The sequence below is a fragment of the Schistocerca cancellata genome, chromosome 2 (genome assembly GCF_023864275.1).
Source record: "Schistocerca cancellata isolate TAMUIC-IGC-003103 chromosome 2, iqSchCanc2.1, whole genome shotgun sequence".
Lineage (NCBI taxonomy): Eukaryota > Metazoa > Arthropoda > Insecta > Orthoptera > Acrididae > Schistocerca > Schistocerca cancellata.
This window is the reverse complement of record NC_064627.1, coordinates 707,774,635-707,800,994: the sequence shown is the minus strand read 5'-3', so window position 1 is coordinate 707,800,994 and position 26,360 is coordinate 707,774,635. Positions and strand designations below refer to the sequence as shown.

The 26,360-nt window shown below is 41.5% G+C and overlaps 1 protein-coding gene across 3 annotated transcripts in view; it reads left to right on the top strand.

Moving 5' to 3' along the window:
* LOC126162505 (venom carboxylesterase-6-like) overlaps positions 1–26,360 on the top strand; it is a 189,550-nt gene that overhangs the window by 67,713 nt on the left and 95,477 nt on the right. For all 3 annotated transcript variants that reach the window (XM_049919052.1, XM_049919053.1, XM_049919054.1), the window contains exon 5: positions 15,615–15,814. In XM_049919052.1, coding sequence (XP_049775009.1) covers positions 15,615–15,814 — 200 coding nt within the window. The remainder of the gene's footprint in view (positions 1–15,614; positions 15,815–26,360) is intronic.

Sequence of the window (26,360 nt, the reverse complement as noted above, 5' to 3'; positions counted from 1 at the left end):
CAAACGTAGGACTTAATTTGAGCTAGAAATTTCTGAGAATGTACGTTTTGAATACACCATTTTATGGTAGGGAATCATGGACCATGGGAAAACCAGAAAAGATGAGAATTGAAGCTTCTGAGATGTGGTGCTATAGGAGGATGTTGAAAATTGGTGAACAGTTGGGGAGGGGGAGGTTCTTTGTAGAATCAGAAAAGAAAGGAAAATATGGAAAATATTGACAAGAAGAGGGGATAGGATGAAAAATATTTGTTAAAATACAGAGGGGCCAGAAGAATGTAGACAGTCTTTGGTAGTTAATATCTTTGGAACAAAATGATATATTGTTGCAAGTTTACATGGTAGCGTGGTCCATTCCTTTCTCAACAGATCTTGGCATGTGTTTTCCAGCAGAGACAGTACAGCAATGAATGAAGTAAGATAGTCGTTTGAGCAACACAAGGCCATATTGAAGTGGTACTGGAAGTATGAAAACATGATGATGGCACAATGGCCATGGTGCAATGTGTCCAGAACTCAGCCACCAACACGTACAACAATTTATCACAGTTGGGAAAAATTTGAAGTCAACGATACAGTACAGGATGTGCATAAGGAAAGGTCTGGCTGACCAAAATCATCAACAAGTCCGGCTACCAGGGCTGCTGTGTTGCAACATTTTACAAGGTCACCTCAAAAATCTGTGAAGCGGAGTGCATGTGAAAGTGAGGTAAGCTAGCCAAGCATACGATGAATTCTGAAGGCTGCAAAGCAGAAAATGTACATTCCAAGATTGCAGCAGACTGTGAACGAGGATGACCCAAATCAAAGGATAGAGTACTGCAGCAGGTTTGAAGGCATGCTTGGCAAGGATGAACAGTGTTTAGGGATGGTTACCTGGTCTCATGAGGTGCAATTCAAGCTGAATGGTACTGTAAACTGCCACAACTGCATGTACTGGGTTCATGGAAATCCTCACATTCATGTGGATATTCGTGTTAATCTATGGGATTAATGTGTAGTGTGGTCTTTCATCTTCTTTTCTGAGAATTCTTCTTTGGGGGTATCACAACTGGTGAGATGTATCTTCATATGCTGCAAACATTGATTTTACCTGCCGTCTGAGAGGTGTTTGGAAGTGTAAGATTTTACATACAACAACCTAATGCTCTGCCTCACCAACACAGAGATGTCAGAGCCTACTTGGATGAAAATCTACCTGGATGATGGATAAGTCTGTTGAGCACCCACCACAGTCTACAGACCTTTACAACTCTTGACTTCTACCTATGGAGGACCTTGAAAAATGAAGTTTATCAACAGAAGCCAGCTACACTGAATGAGATGTGAGAAACCATTGACTTGTCCTATGTGGCTGTCTTACTGGCAAAACTGACAGCTGTAGTTTGGTCAGCAGTTCAGCGGCATCAACTTTATAGGCATCAACTTTATTTGGCTGCTAATGGGAGTCAATTAGAACACACAAAATAACCTTCCCCCCATGCAAGAATTGTAATGGTATGTGCCATTTTGTTCCATTAACACTATCAAAGAGTGTCTACATTTTTGGGCTCGTCTGTACATCAAGGAATAACTTCCATGGTACCAGAGAGGGAACTGTAGAGGAAGACAGAGATTGGAAAATGTCAGACAAATAACTGAGGATGGAGGCTGCAAGTGCTGCAGTGAAATCAATTTACACAAATAGTGAACACAAGCAAATGAGCATCAGTGAATGAGAATTCTCCTTGGTGCAAACAGTAGACAAGTGTGAATAAATTGTGGCCATTTGTGTTAAGTTTGCATTCACCAGTGTTTACTCATGTTCTGATTGTTGTAGTGAACCATCAAAGGAAGCTCATATCCTCTCCACCTCAGCACTAGCAGTACAGAAAGCTTCCATTTGCTACCTTGTCTGCTTCTGTTATTAATATGAATTGTGTGAACTTATAGAGTGGTCTGAAGAGAATGTAATGTTGATGATAGAACAATATAGATATCATATGCACCTCTGGGGATGAAGAGATCTACAGCACAAATCATAAAGGAAAAGAAATATAATTGAAAGAAATTTCCAAAACAAAGGCAATAAATTTATTAGATGCATGTATCAAGTTGGAATGGAATGAAGGAACACAAGCATTGTATTTCTTTTCATTAAAAGGGAATAGCATAGTAAATTTCCGTGTCAGTAACATGTGTGAATATATGCTGATTAAAATTAAAAAATTATGTATGACCTAATCAGCTTGTTGATTAAACTCAAGGTAGATACAATTATATGGCCAATATATTACGGTTATGCTAGATAGTTTTTTGAATTCACTGCACTTCGTAATTCTTCCGTTTCTCTGTGTAAACAGTCACAGCATGTCCAAGGACAGTCGTCCTTTATGAATTATATTGTCACGTCTGCACATTTTTCATGTAGCCAGAAATTGCAGTTTATGCACAAGATGCCTTTGATAACACGTTTTTTGCACTCCTTGCACAATGAACTGTTAAACTTTTGACTTTTTGAAACAAGCACTGTGTCACTACACTGTTTCCTTGACGCCATCTTGCAATATTTTTATGACGAATTTATGTAGAATATTTTATCTAGTATTGTAAGTAAACAAATTGTATGTATATTTCCCATTTAATTAATCATGTTTTATTGGCATTATCTTCCTTATACATAACAAAATCCTTGAAGTGCTGAAGACATCAGAAACTATCGGAGACATAGGGCTACTGAAATGTGAAGCAATTACCAATGTAAATGTCTCGATTTACTAATAGCCACTGTGTACTGTCTGCACAAACCAAGTCGACACTTGGCATGGTGGCTGATCGGAGCGACCATGAAGGTATTTCACATTTACGGTCAATCCCATTAGATGCTGTGCCAAGCGTCAACTTTGTTTGCACAGATAGTATTGCTTGTTCACTTTATAAAGAGTTACAGATCAGTGACTGATGTGAGTAGTTGTATTGACAGAAGTCAAAAGGCTTCAGTCTGTAACAACAGCCATTTCAGTGCAGCCAGTGAGCCTAATATTGGGATCACAGGGTGCAGCCAAACATAATTTACAGATAACAGTGTGTTCAGCACGTCTCCATACTTGTAAACACATGGATGTGACACACAGAGTTTGGGGCCACAAAAATGTCATCTGTATTTGAATTTAAAATGGTTTGTCCGCAGCTCGTGGTCGTGCGGTAGTGTTCTTGCTTCCCACGCCCAGGTTCCTGGGTTTGATTCCCGTCGGGGTCAGGGATTTTCTCTGCCTCGTGATGACTGGGTGTTGTGTGATGTCCTTAGGTTAGTTAGGTTTAAGTAGTTATAAGTTCTAGGGGACTGATGACCATAGATGTTAAGTCCCATAGTGCTCAGAGCCATTTGAAGCATTTTTTAAAATGGTTTAAATTTGATGATATGTTCAATGAAGCTACCCTTTACTACAGATTATGTAACAGCTACTGTATAAATCAAACTGATCATTAAAGGTATCTGAAATATGCCTTTCTACAGTTAAATTAAACAATGAAAAATCCAGGCTGGAATGTAACAATATTGTGAGAAGGAAAGTTGCCACTCACCTTACAGTGGAGATGCTGAGTCGCAGGTAGGCACAGTGAAAACATTTTCACACTTAAAGCTTTCGGCCAATGGCCTTTGTCAACAACACACGCACACACACACACACACACACACACACACACACACACACACTCTCTCTCTCTCTCTCTCTCTCTCTCTCTGTGTGTGTGTGTGTGTGTGTGTGTGTGTGTGTGTGTGTGTGTGTGTCTATTGTTGACAAAGGCCATTGGGCAAAAGCTTTAAGTGTGAAAATCTTTTTGCTATTTCTACAATCAAAAATGTGTATTTATATTAACTTATGTGTTGCTGTTGTTGTTGTTGTGGTCTTCTGTCCAAAGATTGATTTGATGCAGCTCTCCATGCTACTCTATTCTGTGCAAGCCTCTTCATTTCTGAATAACTGTTGCAACGTTATGTTTTATTTATTTAAAACACTATCAATGGTACCATTTTTTGCCTCATTTCTTTTTATGTGTGGAAGTGAAATTTTGTGAATAATTTAAATCAGATCTAGTTTAGACAGGTGGATGAAAATTTTACACAGCATTGACTAGATTGCCAATGACACCCATACATTACATACTAGGACAAATTCATGTCAGGCTAATACTTCCACTAATACATTCATCCATCTTAGATTGCGATTAATCACTACCTGAGTGTGTAGTGCCTACATTAACAATTACATCATCACTGGCAACTTACTTGCCACTATTCATCCAGTACTGCATTTCTAAGCATCCCACCTTATTAAAACACCATCTCCAGTTCTCTGAAGTGATAAACTATAGGGAAGGGTCTGCAAGTTTATGTAGATTTTTGTTGGACATATTCCCAATTATACTATGTTCTCTGAAATTTCTTTTAATTTGAGCCCAAGCCAGTTGTATTGCATTGAGATTACAATTGTGTGTTGGCAAACAGACAACTTTATGACCTTGTTTTAACCCTCAAGTGGGCACACCTATGTATAAAGTGCAGCAACCACAAATAACACTTTTCGATTGTTATTTCTCAATTGTGAACCCATACCTATTTCTTCATTGTTACTTCAGCCTACAAACTGATAAATTGTGTTGTCATATGTCCAAGTGAGCAGCAGTAATATAAAATAAACAGCAAGCTAGGTGAAAAAAAATTTTGTTCCTTACAAGAAAATTACCCACATTATGAGCTAGCAGCACAATCCTACAATGAGGCAGTTGTGTATGAGATAATTAGTAATTGAATAAGCAGCTGGCTGGGATCTGATGCAATTACACTGTTTAATGCTTCAAGTTGGTCATTACTGTGGAGTAACATCTGCCATGACAACAGAGTGATATAGTGAAAATTTATTTCATTATTGTTTAATTAAAGAGTGCTTTAAATCATATTATGTAATATTATGTTATAATTGTTTCATTAAACTAAGATTAAACAGTGATTTTGCTCAGACATGCTTACCTTGGTAATGTAAAGACAGCTATTGGTTACATGTATACAAAGTAAGCTGCATGCCCGCTCGTGCTATGAAAAATGGCGTGCCCACATGAAGGTTAAAACCATTTCATTGGTGGCTTATGATTTCTGTGCTGGTTTTATTAACTGAATCATGGAGAAGAGATCTTCTTTCCTCACGCTGTCATCACAGGTGATTTGCCTCTTCTGCAGCCACTCTATCATTGTCAGTTTCATGTCAATTATTGCTGGTGTTCTGTCAAGCTACCCATTATGATGTGATATGTTGTCCATGACAATCACCAACTGTGAAGGAAGGTTTGGTGAAACTAATTTCTGGCACCAGTTTTTAAAATTCATTGAATTCATTTGGCTGTGGTAGCCACCTAGCTTAGAGTTACCCCAGAACTGCATCCGAGCATTTCTGAGAAACCCATTTTTGAAACCCATGTGTGCAACTGTAAGTCTTTTTCAGACATTTCCCCACATGCCAGGTTGCTATCCAACCACAGCTTGTCAAGGTAAAAAAAATTCCTATCCTGCTTCATGAATGCCTTTCATTTGCACAAGCAAGCAGGAATGCCATTCTATGAGCAGAGTTTGTTTGTTTTGCACCCTTCTCCACAGAAAACCTATGGTTTTAATAGTTTCCACAGAGAGGTGTTACCTCTTTCCATCCAGTCTTTTCTTGTAAAACTGCAACTGTTCCTGTCTCTTGGTACAACTTTATATACAGCAAAAAATCACCTGAAAGATCTCTTATGATCTCATATAACAAGTGTGTCAGTCATCTAAATCTTGATATATTTTACCATCAACACTCCCAAATAAATAAAAAAGAAGAAAGATATACTACACAAATTTTGACTGCATTGTTCACTAAAAAAGGTAAAAGTATATCACATAATCCATGCAATATGTAGCTGTACATCTATGCAGAGTGACTTGGTGGTAATATATTGCACATATTATAATAATTCTTGAGGATTATGTGGGTTTATCAAAGACTGTGAGATGGAAGAATTACTGCAACTAACTTCTTTCCTGACAATTTGGTAGGATGAGTATTACTAAACTGCAGGAGCCCCTTTAGGCTATCTAAATTTTTTCCTGTGTATGTAGCCGCTTACTTTCTACATTGAGCAAACCATTGTAGTAGTTTGCTCTGCTGTTCTTCAATGACACAGAATTTTATGAGTTTTAGCATAATTTTGCGAGCTTGGTTCTGAATCAAATCTCTGCACAAGCAAGAGTGAAAGTAGTTGAAGGTATCACTCTTGCTGAAGCAAAATCAGACTTGTGACTCATTTTCAAAATAAATACAAATTGCTTCACAAGTCACAATTTGACATGGCCAAGTTAACTCAGGAAGCAATATGGCTAAAACCACATCAGCATAGTAACACACAATATTGAAGGCTAAAGTTGGTGGCTACTGGAAACAAGCAAATGTCTGTCTGAAGTCATACAGTCTTTTGACTTTTATCATAACAGCAACTCCCATCAGTGATTGTGTTGTAAACTGTTCATAGTGTGAATAAATGCTAATTTCATAATTGATGTTTTTTGAAAGCCTGCAGCTGTGTCATTCATGATTTAAATAACAAAACTCTGCACCAGCAACAATTTTTTCATGTGTAGCAAGATGTGTTTTGAGAATTTATTCTTGTTATCAAATGCAAATATTTATGTAGGTAAAATACCTGTATAAGTATTTCCACTTGATAGTGGGAATAAATGTTACCTCTGTAAATACACTCCTGGAAATGGAAAAAAGAACACATTGACACCGGTGTGTCAGACCGACCATACTTGCTCCGGACACTGCGAGAGGGCTGTACAAGCAATGATCACACGCACGGCACAGCGGACACACCAGGAACCGCGGTGTTGGCCGTCGAATGGCGCTAGCTGCGCAGCATTTGTGCACCGCCGCCGTCAGTGTCAGCCAGTTTGCCATGGCATACGGAGCTCCATCGCAGTCTTTAACACTGGTAGCATGCCGCGACAGCGTGCACGTGAACCGTATGTGCAGTTGACGGACTTTGAGCGAGGGCGTATAGTGGGCATGCGGGAGGCCGGGTGGACGTACCGCCGAATTGCTCAACACGTGGGGCGTGAGGTCTCCACAGTACATCGATGTTGTCGCCAGTGGTCGGCGGAAGGTGCACGTGCCCGTCGACCTGGGACCGGACCGCAGCGACGCACGGATGCACGCCAAGACCGTAGGATCCTACGCATTGCCGTAGGGGACCGCACCGCCACTTACCAGCAAATTAGGGACACTGTTGCTCCTGGGGTATCGGCGAGGACCATTCGCAACCGTCTCCGCAACTGGGCTACGGTCCCGCGCACCGTTAGGCCGTCTTCCGCTCACGCCCCAAAATCGTGCAGCCCGCCTCCAGTGGTGTCGTGACAGGCGTGAGTGGAGGGACGAATGGAGACGTGTCGTCTTCAGCGATGAGAGTCGCTTCTGCCTTGGTGCCAATGATGGTCGTATGCGTGTTTGGCGCCGTGCAGGTGAGCGCCACAATCAGGACTGCATATGACCGAGGCACACAGGGCCAACACCCGGCATCATGGTGTGGGGAGCGATCTCCTACACTGGCCGTACACCACTGGTGATCGTCGAGGGGACACTGAATAGTGCACGGTACATCCAAACCGTCATCGAACCCATCGTTCTACCATTCCTAGACCGGCAAGGGAACTTGCTGTTCCAACAGGACAATGCACGTCCGCATGTATCCCGTGCCATCCAACGTGCTCTAGAAGATGTAAGTCAACTACCCTGGCCAGCAAGATCTCCGGATCTGTCCCCCATTGAGCATGTTTGGGACTGGATGAAGTGTCGTCTCACGTGGTCTGCACGTCCAGCACGAACGCTGGTCCAACTGAGGCGCCAGGTGGAAATGGCATGGCAAGCCGTTCCACAGGACTACATCCAGCATCTCTACGATCGTCTCCATGGGAGAATAGCAGCCTGCATTGCTGCGAAAGGTGGATATACACTGTACTAGTGCCGACATTGTGCATGCTCTGTTGCCTGTGTCTATGTGCCTGTGGTTCTGTCAGTGTGATCATGTGATGTATCTGACCCCAGGAATGTGTCAATAAAGTTTCCCCTTCCTGGGACAATGAATTCACGGTGTTCTTATTTCAATTTCCAGGAGTGTATTTACACTTGATAATGGGAATAAATTCTCGAAATACATTGTGCTATGCATGAAGTTATTCTCAATATCAAGAGCAAATATTTACATAGATCTTTTATTTGTCAAGTGTAAATATTTACATAGGTATTTTACCAATGTAAATATCTACACTTGATTACAAAAATAAATTCTTGAGATGTGTTGTGCTGTGTATGAAATAATTGTAACTGGTGCAGTGTTTAAGTAATAAATCCTTGTACAATTTACCTAAGGGTATCATCAATGTATTTTTAGAAAAAGCAAAATCCCACCTCTTCGACATTGGATGCTCTGTAATGTGTTATAGATGATCTGAATCAACTGGCTTATAGGGCATGTTCATGGACTACTACTAACACCTGAATCGGAGCAGACCAGGGACTTTGTACTGTGTTGCCTTTGAATTCACTCCAGTGCAGTTTATACGCTATCAATAAGAGGCCCACAAAGGATCAAGCCTGTCTTGACAATATTGTTGTCAATTTTAAAACTACAGAAGAATTGCTTGATGTGACAATGCTTTATTTTCAGATCATAATTCCATATCTTTAGATTATACAAATAGTTTCCATCCAGATAAGACTAATTGAACTATGCCTGCCCCAAAAGTTGTGATCATCAGACCTGATGAAAAATTTGTTAGGTTTTATAAAGTCCTTGCTGATAGAGACTGATTTTGTCAATGTTGTGATGACACACTTTACATTAAGTAATGACTTGTCAGCAAAGACAATATTTGATAGGTTCTTAAAGCATTTATGAAGCAATTTAATGCCATCATTCCCATAAAGAAATTCAAAATAACTGACAAAGGTTCCAAAGAGACAAAATCCATGGTATACTAAAAGATGGATAAATCTGAAAAACCAAATTATGCTGTTGTACAATATATCAGGAACAATCAAAAAGTTTCCATTTGAAGGTCATACAGTGAGAATTGATATGGCAATCAGACAGTATTGCTGTGCGCATTGAACCAATCATGCACTGCCACAGCTGGTTGAAGATGCCTATTTGGGAAAACACTGTGTCCTACTGTCTGAAGAAGTTTGTAATCACCTGCTGCATATGATCATCTGACAGAAATCGTCAACTCATCAAGGCCATTTTGAAGGAATTGGAGGCGTGATAATCACATGTGGAGAGATCAGAGCGGAAGTTCGGCCGATGAGTTGCAACTCTTATTTCAGGTGATACCACATTGTATGACTTGTGCGTTGGTGATGATGAAACGGTGATGAGGACAACACAACACCCAGTTCACAGGTGGAGAAAATCTGTAACCCAGCCGGGAATCAAAAGTGGGTCCACTGCATGGTAGGCAAACACATTACCATTCAGCTAAGCAGGCGGACGAGTTGGTGTAATTTCTGCATTACAACATTTGCGTTATAGTGACATGTAGTATCATGAAGAAACAGCATCCCTTGTTGCAGTTGATTTTTGACAGATACACTGTCCCATAAACTCTCTTCATTCTCCAGTGGATGTCTACCATTGTTTGTCCATCATCAGCCAAGGAAAGAATAACAGCATGTTGGTCCCTGCTTGGGCACATTTGGTATTTAGATAACGGTAGTTCATGTTTCCACATTTACTGCATGCATGTCAGAAAGACATGAATACCACACCAATCCTTTGTCTGCATGTCAGTGTTTATATACCTGCATCAGATTTGCTCCATATGGCTTATACACTGCAGCAATATCCTCAAACAGAAACTTTTTGATCACCCTGTATACATAATAGTCTGAAGATTGACCTCGCTGGATTAGCCCATGTTAAATCTAGCAGTGAGTATAACAAAGCCATTGTGGAAGCTGATAAAACACACACTCTCAATAGTATTCTTAATTCCTAAAGTATTGAAATGTGTAATGTGCCAACAGCTGTTTGTTTACTTTAAAATTCAAGAATAATTAGTCGATCACGATATGGCTTTAGGAAAAACTTGTCAGCTGTTTATTCTGTTAACTGTGTAGTCAAAATATCTATTTGAGGGTTTGAGGATAAAGGCTTTGCTCAAGTTACTTCTTGTGATCTATGCAGAGCCTTTGACTATGTAAGGCACACAGAACTTCTAGGGAAAATATAATTCTATGGCATTAGAGACAAGGGTCTTAAACTATTAAAATTGTATGTAAGGAACCATAAGCAAACTGCCTAGTATAGAACAAGTTAAGGTAGATATGCCATCATTCGTGAAGTCCAGTGTAGTGCTGCCATATGATACAACTTTTCTCCACATTAGTAATGATTTAAATAACCTTAAAACTTTTGTTACATGTGAGCTTTCGGTCAAAAGGCCTACCTCTAATGTAGAAAAAAACCCACCACATTCACACACTCCACCTGATGGGAGAAGCAATCCGGTTGGTGGGGGTAAGGAGGAGGTTTGGAAATGGGCGGGGGGTATTGTGCTGCATGTGGGAGCATGCAGGGATGTCATGGGGACAGGGGAGAGCTGCTAGGTGCAGTCGGAAGGTATAAAGGTTGGATAGGTGTGGAGGGGAGTGGGAAAGGAGAGAAGTAGAGGTGGGGGAAGAAAGAGAGAGACTAGTTAGTATTTTGGTGGAATAGAAGGCTGTCAGAGCTGGAGTGGGAGCAGGGGAGGGGATGAGTAAGTGAAAGACAGTAACTAGTGAAGACTGAGCCAGGGAGGTAATGAGAATGTAGGATATATTCCAGGGGGAGTTCCCACCTGTGCAGTTCAGAAAAGCTATTGTTGTTAGGAAAGATCCAGACGGCACAGGCTGTGAAGTAAAAATTGAAGTGACACATGTTCTGTTAGGCAACATATTCAGCAACTGGTTGTTCCAGCTCTTTCTTGGCCACAGTTCGTCAGTGGCCATTCATGCAGAAAGGTAGCTTGCTGGTTGTCATGCCCATGCAGAACACAGCACAGTGGTTACAGCTGAGTTTGTAGATCACATGACTGCTTACACAGATAGTCCTGTCTTTGATGCCTTTGACGGGATAGATGATGATTGTGAGTGGGAGGATATATGGGACAGTTCTTGTGTCTATGTCTATTACAGGGATATGAGCTGTGAGGCATGGTGTTGGGAGCAAGTATGGAGTAGGGGTGAACAAGGATATTGTATAGGTTTGGTGGGCTTTGAAATACTACTGTTGGAAGGATGGAAATGATAGTGGGTCAGGTATTCCTCATTTCAGGCCATGACAGGGGGTAGCCGAAAATCTGTCGAGAATGTAATTTAGTTGCGCTAGCCCTGGACAGTACTGAGTCATGAGAGGAGTGCACCTTCAAGGCTAGATGGTAGAAATATGGGAAATACTAGGAGAATTGAGAGGTAAGGCATGGAAGACCTTTTTTCTGTACAAGGCTTTGAAGATAATTTCAGTCTGGTGTATTTAGAGAGGGACTTCTTGTCAGTACAAATGCAACAGTAGTGCGTGGCTAGACAGCATGGAAGGGACTTCTTGGTATGGAATGGGTGGCAGCTACCAAAGTGGCTGTATAACTGGTGGTTGGAAGGTCTGGTGTGAATGAAGGTGCTGACAGATGCAGGCTTTCAGTTTACTCTCTGTGATACCCGTTCCAGTGCCACTCTTTGTTTATGTATTTATTATTGACTTTAAGATAGTGGCATCTTGATTCTTCACATAAACGACATCCATAGTGTAGCATGGCTCAGTAGCTCCACTCAGTGCAGTTGCCCCTGCAGCAGCTGAGTGAATCACTTCCCCAGAGGGAGCCCCCTATATAGTGCACCAGTCCAGTGGTAGTTAACATCTAGGAAGGTGGCTTGTTAGGTTGAGGAGGACCAGGTGAAGTGAATGAGGGAGAAGATATTGAGGTTCTGGAGGAGTGTGGCTAGGGTATCCTCACTTTTGGTCCAGATCACAAAGTTATTATCAATGAATCTGAACAAGATCAGGGACCTGGCTTTCTGGATGCTTAGGAAGGATTCCTCTAGACGGGCACTGAGTAAGTTGGCATAGGATTATGCCATGTGGGTGCTGTACCATAGATTTGTTTTAGTTAGTGCCTTCAAAGGTGAAGTAATTGTGGATGGGGATATAGTTGATCATTATGATCAGGGAGAAGGTTACAAGTGTGTAATCGGTTGGGCATTGGAATAAGTAGTGTTTAATACTTGTAAGGCTGTCAGCATTAGGAATATTACTGTAGAGGGAGGTAGCATCAACTGTGATGAGCAGGGCACCATGTGGTAAAGGAACAGGAACTGTGGAGAGTTGATGGAGGAAATGGTTGGTGTCTTTGATATAGAAGGTTAGGTTGCACGTAATAAGCTGAAGGTGCTGTTCCACAAGAGTGGAGATTTCCTCAATGGAGCCATGGTAAATGGTCACAATGGGGCATCCTGTATGGTTAGATTTATAAACTTTAGGAAGTATGCAGAAGCTAGGAGTGTGGGCAGTGGTAGGGGTGAGGAGAGAGACTCAGGGGAGAGGTTCTGGAATGGGCCTAAGGATTTGAGGAGAGACTGGAGATCCTGTTGTATTTCTTGAATGAGGTCACTGTTGCAGGATTTGAATCTGACCACTACTGGAATCCTTCCATCAGATAACCCTGTTGTTCAAAACCACAGTGATGGAGACTTTATCGACAGGTAGGACTATAAGGTCAGGATCAGATTTTTAGGTGGTGGAGTGCTGTTCTTTATGCCTCATCGTCATTTCCCAAATCCCTCAACATGAAAGTTAACCTTGTATTTGCAGAAAGAACTGCACTCCACCACCTAAAAACTGATCCTGACTTTATAATCCTGATGTCAAAGGCTCCACTGCTGTGGTTTTGAACTGGAAGAATTACCTTATGGTAGGACACCCCTGAACAGAATTTCCAGTCTCCCCTCTAATCCTAGGCTCGTCTCAGAACCTCTCCCCTGAGTGTGTCTCCCTTCCCACCCCTACCACTGCCTGCACACCTACCTTCTACATTCTTCCTAAGTCCATAAATCCTACCACCCAGCACACCCTGTTGTGGCCGATTAGTATGCTCCCACTAAGAGAATCTCTGTTCTCATGGACCAGCACTTTCAGCCTATCATCCATAATCTACCCTTCTATATGAAAGTGATAAACAGTTTCCTCCACTGACTCACCACACTGCTGTTCCTTCATCACACAGTGCTGTGCTCATTACTGTTGATGCCATCTCCCTCTACACTAACTTTCCTAATGCCCATGGCCTTGCCACTGTTGAACATTACCTTTCCCAACTTCTGACTGACTTCAAACCTGCAAGCTCCTTCCTAGTCACTTTGATCAATTATATCTTCACCCATAATTACTTCAATTATATCTTCACCCACAATTACTTCACCTTTGAAGGCATCGCCAATGAACAAATCCATGGTACAACAATGGGCACCTGGATGACACCATTCTATGCCAAACGATTCATGCATTCTATTCCAAATTATTCATGGACCATTTACAGGAGTGCTTCCTAACCAGCCAGAATCCCAAACTCCTGACCTGCCTCAGATTCATTAGTAATATATTTGTAATCTAGGCTGAGGGTGAGGGCACCCTATCCACATTCCTCCAGAACCTCAACATTTTCTCCCCCAGTACATGTCACTTGGTTCTTCTCAATCCAACAAACCACTTACCTTGATGTTGACTTCCACCTAAAAGATGGCTACATCAGTATCTCCGTCCATATCAAATCTACCAACCACAAGGGATAGCTTCACTTTGACAGTTGCCATCCATTTCATACCAAGAAGTCACTTTCATACAGCCTAGTAACCTGTGACCGCACATCTGTAGTGACGTACAGTTCCTCTCTAAAACCAATGGGGTCACTCAGGTCTTCATAGGCCCATATCACCCTCCCAGCCTTGTACAGAAACAGATATCCTGTGCTTTCTCTCTCCAGTCACTTACCACCTCCAACAGTCCCACTGTCCGGTCCCGAAGCAGTACTCCCCTCATGACTGAATACCACCCAGGACTGGATCAACTGAATCATGGATAAAATCTTCTCCAAGGACACAATTGAATCACATTCAGACCCAGGATTCTGACTACCTCTCTCTTTCTTTTTCCCCCTCCTCTACTTCTCCCTTTTCCATCCTCACTCCACCCCCACCCCCCACCACCTTTCAAACCTACAGCCGACTGCACCTAACGGCCCTATGCTGTCCCAAACACATCCCTGCATGCTTCCACAAGCAGCACTACACCCTCCCCCTCCCTACCCAGATATTCCTCCCCCTCCCCACCTGAGTCTTCCCCTTATCTCCAACACCCAGGTTTCTTCTCCTGTCAAGCGCATTTGCTCACAGTCCAGCTTCAGTGGCCTGAGACAGTGGTCATGTTCATGTGAGTTGTACTTGCGTGAATGTGTGTGTGCTTTCTACATTAGAAGAAGGCCTTTTGGCCGAAAGCTCACATGTGTAATAATCTTTTTGTTGCGCCTGTCTGTGACTCAACATCTCCTCTGTGTGGTGAGTAGCAGTGTGTCCTGTTCATAATATTGTCATTATTCCGTACTGGATTTTCCATTGTTTAAAACTTGTGTTACAAAGACAATTGCTTAAGTATCCTTTTAGTTGAAAGCAAATGGATTCTTGCTGCATCAAAACAAATCACAGCAGATGGGTTTAGTCTAAAAGACAAGTTTCTGCAGGTGATCCATGTTATGTTAATTTTTGGGGTTATATCTAGATGTTAAATTATCTTTGAGTCAACATTAACAACATAGTCTATTAGTGATCAGTTGTCAAGAGTAGTTTACTTATTGAGGCAACTTATTTATTGCATATGTGAAATACATGTTTTAACATCCTATTTTTCCAAAGTATAATAGCATATGGTATTATTTTATGAGGAAACTGCAGTTGTGTGCATGACATCTTAATACTGTAGCAGACAGCTATTAGGGGAATTACTGGTTCTTCATACAAGACAGACTGTCAACCTTTGTTTTAAGCACAAAAAGTCATGACTGTAATAAACTCATATTTATACACACTATGTTTTAATTTATACAAAGAAATTACCACAAGGAAAATGCAGAGAAAACATACATTGTTACAACACAAAAAGCAGTAGATGCATTTATACTCCATACAACAGCCTGTCAAAATCACGTAACAACTCTAAACTCATGAGGCACAAATTACTTAATGAGCTTCCACAATTTGTACGAGATTTACCAGGACATGTTTTCAAGTAAACACTACATGACTGTTTGGTTGCCCACCTATTCTATGATATAAAGGCGTTTATTGACTGCAATATAATACTGTAATGTTAAAACAGATCTGTTGTTTCTCTTAAATTGTAATTGTACTGAACTATGTGTGTGGCAATAACTATTGCTGTAATGGCCCAATGACATTAAAATTATTGTTATTATTATTATTATTCAGAAAGTTTAATTACCATAAGTTAGGTATTTTTATGTTTTTTAGATTTGTTCCAGCGTGCTATTGCACAAAGTGGCACAGCATTAATTCCTGGATCATTCAGCAGATTTTCAAAAGAGAGAACTTTCCGTTTGGGAGAAGTTCTGGGCTGCAAAACTAATGACTCACAAGTTCTTTTGAATTTTTTCCTGGAACTCCCCGCGAAGAAACTGATAGAAGCTCAAAATATGGCTTTGTCTGACGAGGTTGGATCATAATTTTATACATTTTTTTGTAATTTATGTTAATAAGATTTGTTGCTCTCTTGTGAGTGTTACTAGGAACCATTGGATATTTGAGATCTGATTTTTGAAACAGGGGTTGTGCTAATCTGTAGTGAATGGAAGCATAAAAGCAAGATTAATTGTACCTCTTTTTATACATACTATATGTGAACAGAGATTGTCAAATGAATAAGGTTGCACTCTGCTACAAACAGCTCTACATCTACATACATACTCTGCAATTTACCATACGGTGTGTGGCAGAGGGTACCTCGTACCACAACTAACATCTTCTCTCCCTGTTCCACTGCCCCCTGCGGGTTTGGGGGTAAGAATAGGCCCGCAGTATTCCTGCCTGTCGTAAGAGGCGACTAAAAGGAGTCTCAAACGTTTCGGCCTTAATATGATGGTCCCCTACGGTGTTTGACCACTCCATTTCAAAATTTTCCGTTAGTGCGTACCATTTGGGGAAGGACGCCTTACGTGGTGCATTCTATATCCATCTGGCATATTCGCCACTGTTATAGAGTGGGACTTACACTGAGCTTCCGGCCACATCGGCTGGAGTGTGTTCCAGGTAGCCCACATTCCCTCTGTTGTGTACTTCCATCTTTACTCCCTTTATTAATGGATATTCGACACCCGACAACCAGCGCGGTAGCCAGTCTGTTGTGGTGGGGTCGTCATGTACCTCTGGGTGGTAGCCCATGACCACACAGGGATCGCACTGCTGATGCCTGAGCTGCTACCTCCCCATGTATGCCGAGGAGTAGATGCCTATCCCTCTGGGGCATTGGGACTTCCAGCAAAGGCCATCCTGCCAGGTGGTCTTTGCTGTGGCTGGGTGGCGCCCGTGGGGAGAGCCCCTGGTCGAAGTGGGTGGCATCCGGGCGGATGATCCACAATGAAGTGTGGTACATCATCTCTCGCTGGTGGGCCTCCACCAACAGTCTCTAAGCGATCGAGGTCTAACCTCAATGGAAAGAAATTTGACCAGAGTTCATTTTCCTCCCTGGCCATTCCATGGGAGGAACGTATGGCTAAAGAAGGCAGTGGAGATTATTCACCCCGGTACCTCGTGTGTATGCGAGTTGATGGGGAATCATTTATGTCGACCAAGCCCCAGTTGTTTGTGGAGCATTTAGAGGACAAGTTCGGGGAGGTGGAGGGCTTGTCCAAAATGCACTCTGGGTCAGTTCTCATCAAAACAGCATCCTCTGCCCAGTCACGGAGGTTGCTCACTTGTGACAAATTGGGGGATGTTTCCATCACCATCACTCACCATAAGAGTTTAAACATGGTCCAGGGTATTATATTCCACAGGGATCTTCTTCTGCAGTCCGACGATGAACTGCACGCCAATCTAGAACGACGAGGTGTTCACTTCATCCGGCATCCATCGGGGTCCAAGGGATAATCAGGTAGCCACCGGTGCCTTTGAAGGTGATGTTTTACCCGAAAAGGTCAAGGTGATAGTTTACTGCTGTGATGTGAAGCCATATATCCCTCCTCCAATGCGGTGTTTTAAATGCTGGGAGTTTGGGCATATGTCATCCCGATGTACTTCCAGCGTCACATGTCGGGATTGTGGATGTCCTTCGCATCCCAATACTCCATGTGCCCCGCCTCCCATCTGTGTTAACTGCGGAGAACACCATTCCCCCTGCTCGCCGGACTGTAGGATATTCCAGAAAGAATGAAAGGTAATGGAATATAAGACCCTGGACCACTTGACCTACACCGAGGCTAAACGGAAATATGAGACGCCACATCCTGTGGCAATGATGTCAACCTATGCCGCTGCTGCAACAATGGTTCCCCCATCGTCACATATGGTTCGCTCTAAGATCGGTCAGAATCCACTGGCCCCCTTGGTTGTGGGGGGCACTTCACTCCCTGTAGCTCCTGCTCGATCTACTTCAGGAGCAACCCCCCCCCCCCCCTCCCCCCCAACCATTGAGGACATCAGTTCCCCCTTCCCAGCTGGAGGAGAGTAAGACTTCTTTGGCTACTCTCGCAAGGAAGGGGCCCCTTGGGGACCTCCCTTCGCAAGTTCCGACAAGCGGAAAAGCGGACACCCGCAAGTGGCTGAAACAACCACCAGTCCCTGGTCGTAGGGCCTCATGGCCATCGTCCGTCCCTGGGACTCACTCAGTGAAGCCCTCCAAGCCTGAACCACCGAAGGCACAGCGAGACAAGCAGAAAAAGAAGAAAGTCCCCAAGAATAACGACATTGCAGTGGCACCCGTCCCACCGCTTCCTACAAGCTCTGCGTCTGAGGACGAAGTGGAGGTTCTGGCGTTCGCTGAGGACCTCGATCTCGCCAGTCCCTCAGACACCATGGATAGCACTAGCACAGGTGCTCAATCGGAGGCAGCAGGTGACCCAGTGGCGTAATCTGCCTTCCCAGTCCCTTGATGCCCGGTTGACTTGGCTGCCTCATATTCGGCAGCTTAAACAGATGTGTTGCCGGCATCTACATGCTCTGCGATGCTTGAGCCACACCAGCTGGGGTGGCGACCGATCTACCCTCTTATGGCTCTACCAGGCATTAAGCCAGTCTTGTCTGGATTAGGGGAGCCTGGCTTATGGCTCAGCATCCCCATCTGCATTACGGGTGCTGGACCCAATCCTACACAGCGGAATACGACTTGCCACTGGTGCATTCCGGACCAGCCCTGTGGACAGCATACTTGTGGAGGCAGGTGTCCCTCCACTGCGGTTAAGGCGCCAACATTTACTGGCCACTTATGCTGCCCATGTTTGTAGCTTGCCTGGGCATCCAAATTATCGTCTCCTGTTCCCGCAGTCAGTCGTCCATCTCCCAGAACGTCGGCCCCGGTCGGGTTGTACGATCACCGTCCGCATCCGAGAGCTTCTCTCCGGGCTTGGGGTTTTCCCTGTTCCACCTCCCTTCTGGGCCCCTCTGTGTACAACCCCGTGGTGTGTGCCTCGCCCTTGCCTTCAGCTCGAATTGGCACAGGGCCTGAAGGACTTAGTCCCTCCGGAGGCCTTCCGCCGCCGCTTTTATTCCATGCTCGCCTCGTATCAGGGCTCTGGCGTTGTTTACACTGACGGTTCGATGGTTGCTGGTCGTGTCGGTTATGCTCTAACTCTAGGGGACCATTCTGAACAATGTTCATTGCCAGCTGGCTACAGTGTTTTCACTGCTGTGCTGGTCACCATCTTTCGTGCTCTAGAGTATATCCGCTCCTGCTCAGGTGAGTCCTGTAGCGACTCCCTGAGCAGTTTACGAGCTATTGACAAGTGCTTCCCTCGCTCTCATCTGGTGATGGCTGTCCCTGCTTGCTCTTGCCCATTGCGGCCGATCTGTGGCCTTTATGTGGACCCCTGGCCATGTTGGGATATCTGGCAATGAAAATGTTGGCCGCCTGGCGAAAGAGGCCACCAGTAAACGGTCTCTGGAGATTGGCCTCCCGGCGACTGATTTGCAGGCAATCTTATGCCGTAAAATTTTCGATTTATGGGACACTGAATGGCACAACCTGCCCGTGCCAAGCAAACTCCGTCCTATCAAGGAGACGACGACTGTGTGGCGGTCATCCATGCGGGTCTCTCGCAAGGAGTCTGTTGTCCTCTGCCAGCTGCGCATTGGGCACACGTGGCTGACGCATGGCCACTTTTTGCGCCGTGAGGACCTCCCTCCCTGTGGCTCCGTTTTGTCTGTGGTCCGCATTTTGTTGGAGTGTCGCCTTTTATCTGTGCTCAGGCAGATGTTAGCACTGCCTGATACGCTCCCTGCCCTTTTAACAGATGACTCTGCCATGGCGGACTTAGTTTTGCGTTTTATTCAGGCAGGGGGCTTTTATCGCTATGACCATAGCAGTCTGGTCCCTTTAATCCCCCAAAAACCAACCAACCAAACCAACCAACCTGTTCTGCTCCCAAACAGAACGAGGGAAAAATGACTGCCTATATGCCTCTGTACGAGCCCTACAGTATGAGCTGTGAATGCACAGTACCACTGCAATGAATATAAGATGATCTTCTGGGGCATACCATTTCTTTCTGAGATAAGTATATGATGGTTTTGAAACTACCCAATAATACTAACATAAAAAAGTGGTATATTATCAGTGACCAATGATTGATCAGGACTTAAATTCATGGAAACATTGGGATGGAGAAGAGTGTATGTTCTGTTAACCTGGATAGAATTTATCGTAAAGAAACAACTTAGTTCTCAATTATAATGTTAGTAATAATAATAATAATAATAATAATAATAATAATAATAGTAATAATAATAAACGAAATCTTAAGACAACCACCAGAACAAGCACAAATAGAACATGAAGTGACACACATGTTAGATATAGAAGAAAAATTTCAGCTAACATATATAGAATACAAAGACACAAATACAGACATTAGACCATTCTTGCATAGACCACCAAATAACCCACAAGTCGAAACAACAATAACAACTATCAACACAATCATACACAACAAAATAAATGAAAATACAACTATGGAAGAGTTACAACTACTGGTTTATATAGGAGCACTCACTACACTAAATATACACACTAGGCAGAGATCAGAACCAACCAACACACAGAAGAAACCCACAAAACCAGCAAGGCAACACAGGCTACAGATCAGAATAGAAAAACTGAGAAAAGACATTGGACAGCTTACACAGTTTATAAGAAATGAAATATCAGACAAAAAACGAAAAAGGTTAGGTAAAATCTCACAACAAGAAGCGATAGAGCAATTAGATGAAAAGGAGCAGAAATTACAAGCATTGGCCAAACGACTTAGAAGATACAAAAAAAAAAAAAAATAGAAGGAAACAAAACCAAACATTCAACGCAAACCAAAAGAAATTTTATCAGACAATAGATAACACACACATTAAAATAGACAACCCACCAAACATAACAGGCATGGAACACTTCTGAAGCAACATAATGGTCAAACCCAGTACAACATAACAGGCATGCACGGTGGATACAAGCAGAAACAGACACATACAAGAAGATACCACAAATGCCTGAAGTGATAATTTTGCAACATGAAGTCACCCGAGCAATTAATTCTACTCACAATTGGAAAGCCCCTGGAAAAGATAAAATAGCAAATTTCTGGCTAAAGATGTTCACCTCAACACATTCACATCTAACTAAATTATTTAACAGTTATTTGCAGACCTATACACATTCCCTGATACACTTACACAAGGAATAACTAGTCTGAAAACTATAGATCAAGCAGACACAGCAAACCCAGCTACATATCACCCCATAACATGCCTACCAACAATATACAAAATATTAACTTCAGTCATTACACAGAAATTAATGACACATACAACACAGAACAAAATTATAAATGAAGAACAAAAAGGCTGTTGCAAAGGAACACGAGGATGTAAAGAGCAACTGATAATAGATGCAAAGGTGACATATCAAGCTAAAACTAAACAAAGGTCGCTACACTACGCATACATTGATTACCAAAAAGCTTTTGATAGTGGACCCCACTCATGGTTACTACAAATATTAGAAATATACAAAGTAGATCCTAAATTGATACAGTTCCTAAACATAGAAATGAAAAATGGGAAAACCACACTTAATATCCAAACAAATTCAAGTAATATCACATCACAGCCAATACAGATTAAGTGTGGAATATACCAAGGAGTCTCATTAAGTCCTTTCTGGTTCTGCCTTGCTCTGAACCCACTATCCAACATGCTAAATAACACAAATTATGGATACAATATTACTGGAACATACCAACACAAAATCACACATTTGCTATACATGGATGATCTAAAACTACTGGCAGCAACAAATCAACAACTCAACCAATTACTAAAGTTAACAGAAGTATTCAGCAATGATATAAATATGGCTTTTGGAACAGACAAATGTAAGAAAAATAGCATAGTCAAGGGAAAACACACTAAACAAGAAGATTACATATTGGGTAACCACAGCGACTGCATAGAAGCAATGGAAAAAACAGATGCCTATAAATATCTAGGATACAGACAGAAATAGGAATAGATAATACAAATATTAAAGAAGAACTAAAAGAAAAACTTAGACAAAGACTAACAAAAATACTGAAAACAGAATTGACAGCAAGAAACAAGACAAAAGCTATAAATACTTATGCTATACCAATATTGACCTACTCATTTGGAGTAGTGAAATGGAGTAGCACAGACCTAGAAGCACTCAATACAGTTACACGATGACAATGCCACAAATATAGAATACATCACATACATTCAGCAACAGAAAGATTCACATTAAGCAGAAAGGAAGGAGGAAGGGGATTTATCGACATAAAAAACTTACATTATGGACAGGTAGACAATTTAAGAAAATTCTTTCTAGAACGAGCAGAAACTAGCAAAATACACAAAGCAGTCACTCATATAAATACATCAGCTACACCATTGCAATTTCATAACCACTTCTACAACCCTTTAGATCACATAACATCAACAGACACAAAGAAAGTAAATTGGAAAAAGAAAACACTACATGGCAAGCACTTGTATCATCTAACACAGCCACACATCGATCAAGACGCATCCAACACATGGCTAAGAAAAGGCAATATATACAGTGAGACGGAAGGATTCATGATTGCAATACAGGATCAAACAATAAACACCAGATATTACAGCAAGCATATTACTAAAGATCCCAATACCACAACAGATAAATGCAGACTTTGCAAACAACAAATAGAAACAGTAGATCACATCACAAGCAGATGTACAATACTAGCAAATACAGAATACACCAGAAGACCCGGGAATGTAGCAAAAATAATATAACAACAACTTGCCATATAACATAAACTAATAAAACAACACGTTCCCACATAGAAATATACACCACAAAATGTACTGGAGAATGATGAATACAAATTATACTGGAACAGAACCATTATAACAGATAAAACAACACCACATAACAAACCTGACATCATACACACCAATAAAAAGAAGAAATTAACACAACTAATCAAAATATCCATACCCTATACAACAAATATACAGAAGAAAACACGAGAAAAAATTGAAAAATACATCCAACTGGCTGAGGAAGTCAAGGACATGTGGCATCAGGATAAAGTTGACATTATACCAATTATACTATCAACTACAGGAGTCATACCACACAATATCCACCAGTACATCAACGCAATACAGCTACATCCAAACATATATATACAACTACAGAAATCTGTAATTATTGATACATGTTCAATTACACGGAAGTTCCTAAATGCAATGTAACATATACCGTACAGTTAAAAGGAAGTCACGCTTGATCAAGGTCCGCGTCACTTTCCATTTTTAACCAGACATAACGTCTGAGAAAGGAAAGAATAATAATAATAACCAGACATAACGTCTGAGAAAGGAAAGAAATAATAATAATAATAGTTCTTGTGGTCAGTCGTAAGACTGGTGTGATGCAGCTCCCCACACTACTCTATCCTGTGCAGATTAGATTAGTACTTGTTCCACAGATCATGAATGTGACTACCCCAGAATATGATGCCATATGAAAGCAGAGAATGAAAATAGGCATGGTAAGATAATTTATTGAGACATATATCGCCAAAATTTGCAATGACACTAATAGCATAAGTAGCTGAACTCAGATGTTTCAGAAGATCCTCAGTGTGTTTTTTTCCAGTTCAACCCCTCATCAATCCTAGAAATTTTGAATATTCTACCTTAGCTACCGATTTCTGATTGAAGTCTATATTTATTAATGGTGTCATTCCATTTACTGTGTGGAACTGTATATACTGTGTTTTGTCAAAGTTTAATGAGAGCCCATTTGCAGAGAACCACTTAATGATTTTCTGAAAAACATCGTTTACAATTTCACCAGTTAATTCTTGTCTGTTGGATGTGATAGCTATACTTGTATCATCTGCAAAAAGTACCAGCTTTGCATCTTCGTGAATATAGAATGGCAAGTCATTAACATATATTAAGAAAACAGCAGAGGACCCAAGACTGAACCTTGCGACACCCCATTCTGGATTTTTCCCCAGTTTGAGAAATCACCAGTTTTTGCATATTATGTGAACTGCTTATTTCAACTTTCTGCACTTTTCCAGTTAGGCATGATTTAAACCATTTGAGCACTGTCCCATTCATACGACAGTACTTGAGCTTATCTAGAAGTATTCCATGATTTACACAATCAAAAGCCATTGATAGATCCCAAAAAATCCCAACGGGTGACTTCCAGTTACTCAGAGCATTTAATATTTCATTATTGAAAGTATATCTAGCATTTTCCGTTGAAAAACCGTTCTGGAAACCAAACTGACATTTTGTTAATAACTTTTTCAAGAATTTCGGATAAGGTAGTTAGCCTCTTCGTCTCTGAATAACTACTGCAACCTACAACCTTGTGAACCTGATAACTGTATTCATCTCTTTGTCACAGTCTATGATTTTTACCCCACTCACACTTTCCTTCAATACAAAATTGGTGATCCCCCGTGTCCTATCAACTGATCTAGTTGTACTACAAATTGCTTTTATCTTCAGTTCTCTTCAGTACCTTCCAATTAGTTGCATGATCTATCCACCTAATCTTCAGCATTCTTCTGTAGCACCTCATTTCAAAAGATTCTGTTCTCCTCTTGTCTGAACTGTTTGTCATCCATATTTTACTTCCATACATTGCTACACCCCAGACAAATACTTTCAGAAAAGACTTCCTGACACTTAAGTCTGTATTTGAAGTTAACAAATTTCTCTTCTTCAGAAATGCTTTTCCTACCATCGTCAGTCTACATTTTATATCCTCTCTACTCCGGCTGTCACCAGTTATTTTACTGCCATAATAGCAAAACTCGTTTACTACTTTTAGGATATTGTTTCCTGATCTGATCCCTGCAGCCTCACCTGGTTTAATTCAACTACATTCCATTACCATTGTTTTGCTCTTGTTGATGTTTGTCTTACATCATTCTTTCATGACACTGTCCATTTTATTCAGCTGCTCTTCAGAGCCTTTTGTTATTTATAACAGAATTACAATGTTGTCGGCAAACCTCAAAGCTTTTAATCTCTTCTTCCTGAACATTAATTCTTCTCCAAATTTTTCATTGTGTTCCTTAACTGCTTGCTCAGTGTACAAATTGGATAATATTGGAGATATGCTGCAAACCTGTTTCAGTCTCTTTTCAACCACTACTTCCCTTTTATGCCTCGCAACTCTTCTAATTGCCCTCTAGTTTCTGTACAATTTGTATAACCTGTATTTTATCCCTACTACCTTCAGAAATTCAGAGAGTGTATTCCAGTTGACATTTTCAAAGGCTTTCTCCCAATCTACAGAAGCTATAACTGTAGGTTTGCCTTTCCTTGGTCTATGTTCTAAGGTAAGTCATAGGGTCAGAACTGCCTAACATGTTCCTACATTTCTTCAGAATCCAAACTGATCTTCTCTGAGGTTGGCTTCCACCAATTTTTTACATTCTTCTGTACAGAATTCATGTTAGTATTTTGCAGCCATGGGTCATTAAACTGACAGATAGATAATATTCACACCTGTCAGCAGCTGCTTTCTTGGGAATCGGAATTATAACATTCTTGAAGTCTGAAGATCCTATCTCTCACATCTTGCATACCAGGTGTAATAGTTTTGTCATGGCTAGCTCTACCAGGGATTTCAGTAGTTCCGATATGTTATTCTGCTCCAGAGGCCTTGTTTGGACTTAGGTCTATCAGTGCTCTGCCAGTTTCTTCTCACAGTATAATGTCTCCTATCTCAACTTCATCTACGTCCTTTTCTCTTTCTATAATATTGTCTTCAAGTATATTCCCCTTGTATAGCCCTGGTCAAGTGAATACAGGGTTATAAATACAAAATCAAATAGGGGTACTGCAGGAGTAGGTTTAATAATGAATAAAAAAATAGGAGAGACGGTATGCTACTACGAACAGCATAGTGAACACATTATTATTGCAAAGATAGACCGAAGCCCACACCTACCACAGTAGTACAAGTTTATTTGCAAACCAGACCCGCAGATGATGAAGAACTTGATGAAATGTATCAGGAGATAAAAGAAATTATTCAGATAGTGAAGGGAGACAAAAATTTAATAGTCATGGGTGACTGTAATTCGATAGTAGGAAAAGGAAGAGAAGGAAAATTAGTAGGTGAACATGGAATGGGGGTAAGGAATGAAAGAGGAATCCTCCTGGTAGAACTTTGCATGGAGCATAACTTAATTATAGCTAACACTTGGTTCAAGAATCATGAAAGAAGGTTGTATTCATGGAAGAGGCCTGGAGACACTGGAAGGTTTCAGGCAGGTTATATAATGGTAAGATAGAGATTTAGGAACCAGGTTTTAAATTGTAAGACATTTCCAGGGGTGGATGTGGACTCCAACCACAATCTATTGGTTATAAACTGTAGATTAAAACTGAAGAAACTGAAAAAAGGTGGAAATTTAAGGAGATGGGACCTGGATAAACTGAAAGAACCAGAGG